This window comes from Poecilia formosa, unplaced genomic scaffold (genome assembly GCF_000485575.1).
Source record: "Poecilia formosa unplaced genomic scaffold, Poecilia_formosa-5.1.2 Scaffold500, whole genome shotgun sequence".
Classification (NCBI taxonomy): Eukaryota; Metazoa; Chordata; class Actinopteri; order Cyprinodontiformes; family Poeciliidae; genus Poecilia; species Poecilia formosa.
This window is the reverse complement of record NW_006800439.1, coordinates 88,357-97,640: the sequence shown is the minus strand read 5'-3', so window position 1 is coordinate 97,640 and position 9,284 is coordinate 88,357. Positions and strand designations below refer to the sequence as shown.

Sequence of the window (9,284 nt, the reverse complement as noted above, 5' to 3'; positions counted from 1 at the left end):
GTTGTCAGTTCACCATACGCAACAAGTTATGACGAAAATAAGTCATTAAATTGTCTATAATATCACATAATATGATAACTAGATAAATATACATGTGTTGTCGTGGTTTCAAAGTGTACTTAAAGCAGGTCTGGCTGCCGCTGCAGTCAATTGCAACACGCGCCCGTGTGAAACTCATTAATCTACTTAACCGCTAAATCAGGATGTCATACAGCTGTTAATAACAAAGTGTGTGATGATCTACGTCATGATTCTATGTTGCTGATTAAATAAAATCATATGGTAATGACTGCGTATACATGTCTGAGCTAAGCGTATGACTATCTGACAATGTATGCTGATCTGACAGGACAGCGGATGGATGTCCCTTTGTTCCTGCATTGAGCCTCAATGTAGCCAAACCCCGTCAAGTCCTAGTTTTTTTAATGCCATGTTGGATTCGTTGCGTTGATGCATTTTGACGTGCTTCATCCCCGCAACACACAAAGTTCCCCATTCACTCTCAGAGTGTTAAAGTTCCACACGACAGGATTTATTGCCGCCTGCCTGCGCAGTGTGAAGGAAAGAGGAGATGAGTTGCACAGGCAGGCTGAGAAGTGAGATAATTGTGATCAATTTGTGATCGGTAACAAGACACTGTGATCGGCGATCACCGATCATACACTTTTTCACGGAAATTGGCTGATTATTATCGGTGGCCGATCAATCGGCACACCTTTACTGAAAACCAAACATTTTGACGTTATTATCAGGGTTGCTATTAACAAGAACCCAAAATATAAGTCATGTTTGTTAATGTCTATACAACATAATTCTATCCACTCACTGTTCAGCTGTCTGCCTGGAGAATCTTCAATGTAAGAAAGTGAGAAAATGTGTCCAAAACCTGTAACCTTAATTAGTGATAAATAAAACTGAGTTTAAACTTTTAAGCTCCTGATCAATTCTTAGTAACCAAAATTTGAAAACATGAAGGTTTTCACATTTTGGGTTAGGGTTAGAATGATCTGACTGGCCATTCTAACCAGTCAGATTAGAATGAATACAGCTTTATTTGTTCTCAGTATAACTTGAACATCAGATGAATCATAATTAAATGTATTGACAAGTTAAAAACAACAGATTGTTAATGCACTTCAACTCTGTAAGAACATCAGACACATTTTTTTAAATTAGAAATGTTTCATCAGCATATTGGGCTCATGTGATTCCTGCTCCAGAAAGGTGAAGGTGTCTGGACATCCTGAAGGTAAACACTGACTGGCAGGAAGACGGACACTGATGAGACATCCTACAACTCAGAGGCTGCAGGAAGAACCACGATGGTCTGCAGCGGCAGTTTACCAACATCTCTGGATATTATTGGCTCAGAAAAACCTATTTAATAACATTATTGATCGAATGTGGTTTCAATCAAAAGGGGAGGGGAAGGGGGGTGCTGCAGGCTGCCCAATAAAAGCATCATAATGGACATCGACAGAGTTTAAACCCTTAAATCTCATCCCTGGAAAATACAGTGATAAAACCGCACGCGGGCGTTCCGGTGCAGGTTAAGGGGTTAAAAAGTGTAAAATTTTAGTTGGTGAAGCCTTTCTATAAATGCATTTGATTTCAGGACATGTTTTAAATAAAGATGGATCCGAGACTTCTTGCATTTTGCATTCTAAAGTGATATGTTTTTGCTGTTTGGTTGCAGGACAGATTTTCTTTATACAGTAAGGAGGACTTCACCATGGGGGTGAAAACCTTCACCCACAGCTCAACCTCCCACAGCCAGGAGATGCTTGACAAGCTGAACGCCTTGCGCAACGAGGGTCACCTCTGTGATGTCACCATCCGGGTCCAGGACAAGCTCTTTCTAGCACACAAGGTGGTCTTGGCATGCTGCAGTGAATTCTTCCGCTCCAAGCTTGTGGGCCGGCCAGAAGACGAGGAAAAGTTTGTGTTGGACCTCCATCACGTGACGATTAGTGGCTTCGCTCCCCTTCTGGAATATGCCTACACCTCCACCCTTTCCATCAGCACAGAGAACATCATCGACGTCCTGGCAGCAGCCAGCTACATGCAGATGTTTGCCGTGGCTAGCACATGTTCCGAGTTCATGAAGTCCAGCATCCTGTGGAGCCCAACGAACAACAACAACAGCAGCAGCAGCAGCAACATGGCGGTGGATAAGGCACACGAAGCGGCACCTGAGAGCGCTTCGTCACACTGTGCCCTGACGCCGCTGGATGGCAGTGTGTCCCCCGTGTCGTCTGACTGCAGCGTGATGGAGAGGAATGTTCCCATCTGCCGGGAATCCCGACGAAAACGGAAAAGTTTTGTGACAATGGCATCGCCAGAGAGCCCTCTCAAATGCACTACACAGATGGTCACCACCTCCCCTCAGATCCCCAACCCGTCACCCTCGTTTTCGGATGGCCCAGCCCAGCCGATAGAGTCTTCCCTGGCTTTTCCCTGGACGTTCCCCTTCGGCATTGACCGGAGGTTTCACTCAGACAAATCTAAGCTGACGGAGAGCCCCCGCTGTTTGGAGGCAGGTGCCCCCGGGACCTCAGAGGGCGTGGTTGCCCGCCGGCTCAGCGACTTCCTGACGTGCGAGAGCTCCAAAGTGGTGTCATCGCCGGTTGCTACAGAGGAGGAGGACGTGAGGGTGAAGGTAGAGCGACTCAGTGATGAGGAGGTTCAGGAGGCATCGTCCCAACCAGTCAGCGCCTCTCAGAGCTCCATGAGCGACCAGCAGACGGTGCCGGGGAGCGAGCAGGTCCAGGAAGAGCTTCTTATCAGTCCACAGTCCTCTTCTATAGGTGGGCTTCTAGTACCTAGAAACTCCTCCAAAAGGGCAGTATTATGTAATTAACTTTTTTGAGCTTTACATCATGTTTTGTTATCCCATCGTCAAAAACATACTTGGAGTGTCGGTTTGATTCTTTCATGCATGTTTGAGAAATCTTTTAGTCTCCTTAGCAACTATTCAGCTGTGTAAAACACCTGGATTGATCTAGCTCCACCTTCAAAACGCAGCTTCTCCTCTGAGCTGCAGTTTCCAAGCTTCCTAGTTTCTGCTTCACAGAGCACCCCTCCCCTGTTACTCCCCCACTCAGCTCCTGCAGACTAGCCAGCAGCAATTAGCAAACACCTGGTACAACTGCTCATTTGTTGAGCTACTTCTCTCAGCAACACTGGTGAAAATGTTGATAAAGGGTCAACAGAGGAGGCATGTTGTGATGCCTCCTCTGTTTGTTGGACTCCAAATTTCTTTTTTCCCCCCATTTTATTTGATTGATTTTCAGAACTTTGTGTAAACAAAAGCAAGCAAACAAAAACCACCCATCCCAAATCAACATGGAGCATACATACATCCAGTCTTCATACATAAAATACAGACAATCCCAAATATGATTTAAAGTAGCTTGTCCCCAACCTTTCGAGGACAGCGGAGTTAACAACACATTTAAGGTAAAAAGTAGTTGGTTCTTATTTCCAAATGATATCATAGCCCAGGGGGGCATTTTGATACTGAAATTTCCCACTCTCATTGAAGGAAGCACTGACGAAAGCCGTGTAATGTCCAGGATGTGAAATTCTGTTAAGGTAACGCTACAAGTCTGCAGTACTTTTTGGCCTAGGAGGAAAGACTTTAGGTGACAGATGGAAGCTGAATCATTTGGGAATAAAATCTGCTTACATGGTAGCAGCTGTTGGTACCTCCTCAACAGGTCTCTGTATTTCACGTCGGTGCACTTTGTGCCGCATCCAAGCTTAGAGGATTGTGGCACAGAGGTGGGACTGAAGCAGAAAAAGCTGCTGTGCAAATAATAAGCAGCAAAGCGGAAAAGCAAACTGATTCTGATCACATGAACACAATGAATGCTGTGTGCATTGTGGTGACGGGCAGAGTGGCAGGTTTATGGATTTGAGATATGGAGCAATTTTTCAACAACAGAAAAAAACAGCACAAAAGTGAGAAAGATCTGAAAGAACTGAGACTCCTCTGTGACTGTGGTGCATCAGACACGTGTTTAACCTCTGAGTGAGCTTTAATTTAGTGCATCATATTCAAAATATTTAAAGGTATTAATGCCTGAATATTAATGTTTGTATTAAATGCCTCTTTAACAATGTTGAGCAGATGTGAATCCAGGAACTTTTTAATGAGGGTCAGTGATGATCTTGGGGTGTTGGTGTAAAATATGCAAACATTAGAGGTCACTACCGCAAATAGATACAAATTGAACCATGTGAGTAAGTTGTCTTAGTACATGCTTCAAAAATGTTCTGCGTGAGACACTTCCACATCCTCCTGTTTGACAGAGGGGGCTCAAAAGTTTTCTGTACATCTGTGGATGACTTTTTACTACACTAAACAAGACTAATGATTGTCTTGTTTCACTGACACTTGAAGAAGTTAGTTCAAGTACCCATCGCAGAGTACAAACCAAACCTAAAGACACTTGTAAAAATTAAACACTGTCTGGTGTCCCACTAAAGCCTTAGGGACTAACAAAATAACAGTTTCAGCAAGTAATGTGGTATAAAATTGTTGTGTGGCTCGTTACAGTCACAATGAACTCAATTTGGCTCTTAAAGCTGCTGTATGTAACTTTTTGAAAACCGTGGACTTGGCCTGAAAATTTGAACAAGCCCCACCCTCTTGCTCTCTGCTGCGTCACGCAGCCCTCCCTCCACAGCCCCTCCCGCACAGAGAAGACTAGCGTGCATGCACAGGATAGTAAACAAGGCTCCACTACGGCGGATAAGCAGCTATAGTATTGGTAGGTATCAACGTATGCTTTACATTTGAAAAATAGTCAGTTCATATTTGAACTGTCAAGCACGATGTAATAATGAGAACCTTAACCTTAACATGACCAAAATCCTAAACATGCATCTATTTGAGCCTTTTTGTGTAATTTTGACCCTGTGGATGAGTACCCAATTAAAGCTATGACCTTTATTGAAGCTGTAGGTTTTTATCAATCCATTCCTGGGGGAAGAATAGTTTAGATGTAGCATTTAAAATCCAGAATAGACATTCATGTTGATGATGAAGGTGTTGCAGTGACTATTATAGTACCGGTACATGCTGTATCCTGGGGTGTCCAAAGTGTGGCCAAGGGGCCATTTGTGGCTCTCAAAATGATTTTCTTTGGCCCTTGACCACAGGTGTAGAATAGTAAAAAGTCTTTTTCTTTTTAGGTCCAAATCCTTTTTATGTTTTGAATCTTTAATGTTATAGAGATTTCATAATTTTTTTTTTTTTGTAAAACTAAAAAATAAAAATAAAAAACAACCTAAAAACCTAATTTTTGCATTTTTAATTTAATTAATTTTGTGACCTGCCAGTAGTTTATAATTTGCCAGTTTTGTCCCCAGGGGCAAAAACTTCGGAGGCGACTGTTATAATCAGACTCTGTTACTCTGCTTCCGGAGTTTCCTACCCTCCACACTTTTATCAAACGGTCCCAGCAAAATTTACAAGGATTTTCTGTATTGTCATAATGATTGAAACTGGAATTATTTTCCCCTAAATGATTAGGGGAAAATAATCATTTTCTCCTTTTATATATGCCTTTTATATAAAGGCATATAAAGGCCTTTATATGCATATAAAGGCCTTTATATGCCTTTATAAGGCAAATAAAGGTCTATGCCTTATAAAGGCATAGACCTTTATAAGGCATAAGGGATGCCCCGTAAAGGCATAGACCAATCTAAGCTAAGCTCATCTGATATTACCCCCTCTACATTCACAGACATGATTCATGGCAGAGTTTTATGCATTTACATATATTTGGTTTTATTTAAAAACTCATATTGTATACATATATGCCTTTACATTAATTATACATTAGCTAAGAAATTCTACAATGTATGGAATGTAATTAATATGTACTAGCAAAGTTTAGATAATTAAAGTTGTAAAACAAACAAGATTCTGGTATTTAAACTTTTTCTTTTTCATTGAAGTTATGAGAAGTGAAATGGGAAATCGGATGCAATGTCCTTCACAAGTAGGTGACGGTAAAGTCCCTTTAAGTTGACTCCCACCCGTCTTAAGACGGTATAAGAGGATGTACTTTCCCCAGCACTCATGTCTGTGTGGCAGATAAGCTACTGTGGCTCTGTGGGTAGCGTAGTCATCTTGTGATTGGAAGGTTGTAGGTTTGATTCCAGCTTCCTTCTGTCAATGTGCTTCTGGGAAAGGCACATTAACCTCAAATTGCCTACTGATCTGCATCTCGGTGTATAAATGGGTGAATGTGAGTCTAAATACTGTATAAGTTCAGTCCATTTACCATCATAGTTGACTGAATGTGAGCGAATAGCATAAATGTGATAAAATGTGGTTTATCGCATAAGCCTATATGACATGTAATTCAAAGAATTATATATATTTTAAATTGCATAGATAACTTGATTGTTATGAAATTAAAACATTGTGCTTTATGTATTTAAAATAAATATACTTATTAAATTAATATAACTTTAATAATACCAAATACATAAACCTAAGGATTATGCAATTAAAATAAATAGGCTTTATTACACTGATGAATATGAATCATGTAAAGTTTATTTGATAGGTTTGCATTAAAATTCTCTACAAAAAAGTTAAATGGAAATTTGTCATAATAAAATTCCATAAATCTCACAGGGTTAAGTATTCTGTGAGTGTAAGACATTTTCATATAGTTTTATCATATAGTGTAGCCTCCATGAATCACTCTCTCCTCTTTCTCCTCCCAGGATCAATGGATGAAGGTGTGTCAGAAAGCCTGCCTTCCATGCAGAGCACCTCTAACGCTGGAGGACACGCAGAGGATGATGAGAGGTACCTTTGTCAGAACTTGCCATGAACGTGTCATAAGTCATAAACAACTTATAGACATGAAGCTCATCACAGCATGTCTGGACCACCCTGTTTAGGTAATTCATCTGGACCTGAGGTGATGCACCCAATCTAACTAGTGGGGTTTCATTTTTTTATTTTTTTATTTATTATTTTTTTTTGTCAAATTTGCAAGAGACGTGATTTATTTTATGAGAACTGACTTCCATTCAAGAGGATCATCTGCAAATATCACACATAAAACGACTGACTCATGTTGTCATCCTCACCTACCACTTAGTCAAGGGATTTTTTTAAAGGTGTGAAATTGATGGAACTGAGGAAGAATTAGAAGTGCGGACTCCACTTTTTTGAAAGGATTACATGTTTCCACACACCTCCCCTGTATACATACATCCACCTTAAGGTTTTAAGTGGTGGTGAAGGTTGTCGAGCATCTTTTAGCTTCTTGCTTTACCCTCTGGTTACTTTTTTAACTGCATAAAATGATATGTTGGTATATTTTGTTAGTCAAGTAATTGGCGGAATAATGCTTTGTTCTGTTGATCTCAGAATAAGGATCTCAGATGTTGAAGCTGGGTTTGATGTCACACCGGAGGAGATGGCGTTCTGCATTGCATAAGCAAGACTACCTTGGAATTTTTAGTTTGGACAGTGTTGACTGTTCTAGCCGAATGATTGGTAAAGAAGACTAACATTAAGCTCCATATGTCAGAGTTATTGGAAATTGATTGATTATGCCTAAAAACAGATGCTGGATGTGGTAGGAATTCAATCAGTTTCACCATAGTTACCAATTTTCCAAAAATCATGAACTATCAAATTAAATATTTCATGGTTTCCCCAGGAAATGAGAAACATCAGGCGCAAATCGTGACACCGCACCTACTGTGGCACTTCTGGTGGCATGTGTCACGGCTGCCACTGTTTTCGGGGCTAGCGGTCAGTGTTGTTACTGCCTTCGGCTGACTTCGGCACCTTCCAAGTGTTTCCGCGACCTCATATTGGCACCTCCCACGCCTCACGGACCGCTCTCGCCTATTTTTGCTGACGAGATTTAGGGCGGTCATCTTAGAGCGGTCGACCGCTCCACTCAGCGTTATATGTTTGACAGGCACAATGACGTATTTGAGCATTTAATCTTTTATAACACGCTGTTTTGTTACTGGAAACCTTATACATACAGCTACATTTATAAGCAATTGTATTTTTAAAGTATTTTTTAATTGTATTATACATAGTTCAGCATATTTAAATATGCTTAGTGGGGAAAACAGTAGAATAGGAATAGAATATTCTTTGGTGACAGCTTCTGTGTCAGTTTTAATATGAATTAATTTATAATTAATGAAAACAACAGTGGATCTGGCACAAAGTATTGCATTTCCTCTTAAGTGTTGTGTTCCCTTAAAAAAGCAAATTTGCTGTGGTCTATTTTTTATACAGTCTCAAATTTCAGTTTCCAATAAAGAGCCTCAGTGAAAACATGTTGACAGCTGCCATAAGGTGTCACTTGTGCCACGGGCTTCCGGGTAAGGTGCCACTTGTGCCACCTTACCACCGGGTAAGTTGGCACTTAATTCTATTTGTTTGAACTAAAGTTATTCATATGCTACATTCTATCTGAAACAGACAGATTGAGGTCACAGCAGCCCGTGGCACCCATGGCCATGGGCTGCTTTGCCGCCTTACTACTGGGTAAGGTGGCACAAGTGGCCATGGGTGCCACGGGCTGCTGTGACCTCATTCTATCTGTTTCAGACAGAATGTAGCATATGAATAACTTTAGTTCAAACAAATAGAAATAAAATTAAAACATAATTCTCATACATATTTAAATATATAGCCGGTGTTCAGACTTAACAGAGAAAGACAACTCCTGCACTGAATCCATGTCAGATGGGACCTCTTCTGCAACAGCTGATAATAGCTACCACTAGGTACCACTACAACTGACACTAGGTGGCCATGGTATGTCAGTGCTGACAGGCTCCTGTCAGTTCTGGATTATAATTATTTTCATACAATGACCTTAATATAATGCTATTGATTATTAAACCGGGTAAGTTCACTAATATTGACTTATTAGTTAATATTAGTGACAGTGGCAACATGAGATATTGACAATTCCAGAGTGACATCATGTTCAGCATGGCTCCATGACAGTTCACAGGATGTCATAAGTTATAGTGGCTGTCTGGTCTATTGCTTAATAGACCAGGCAGCCACTATGACTTTCAGTGTTTTTTTTTTTTAAGATAATGCAAAGTTTTTGGAAAACATGTTATCATAATTTTCCAAAAATGTCTGTTAACCAGTTTTAAAGAGTTACTTGTTATTATTTAATAAATTTAATCTGCTATTTTTCATTATTTGTCCAGTTCATTACAGATTTGTGTGGCATACATGAAGGTTGCTTCTCTGTGTTTGT

At 40.4% G+C, this 9,284-nt stretch overlaps 1 protein-coding gene across 2 annotated transcripts in view; it reads left to right on the top strand.

Annotated features, from left to right (window-relative positions):
- Positions 1–9,284, top strand: part of zbtb44 (zinc finger and BTB domain containing 44) — a 52,664-nt gene that overhangs the window by 28,794 nt on the left and 14,586 nt on the right. For both annotated transcript variants that reach the window (XM_007578950.2, XM_007578951.2), the window contains exons 2-3: positions 1,697–2,807; positions 6,751–6,835. In XM_007578950.2, coding sequence (XP_007579012.1) covers positions 1,733–2,807; positions 6,751–6,835 — 1,160 coding nt within the window. In that variant the 5' untranslated portion in view covers positions 1,697–1,732. The remainder of the gene's footprint in view (positions 1–1,696; positions 2,808–6,750; positions 6,836–9,284) is intronic.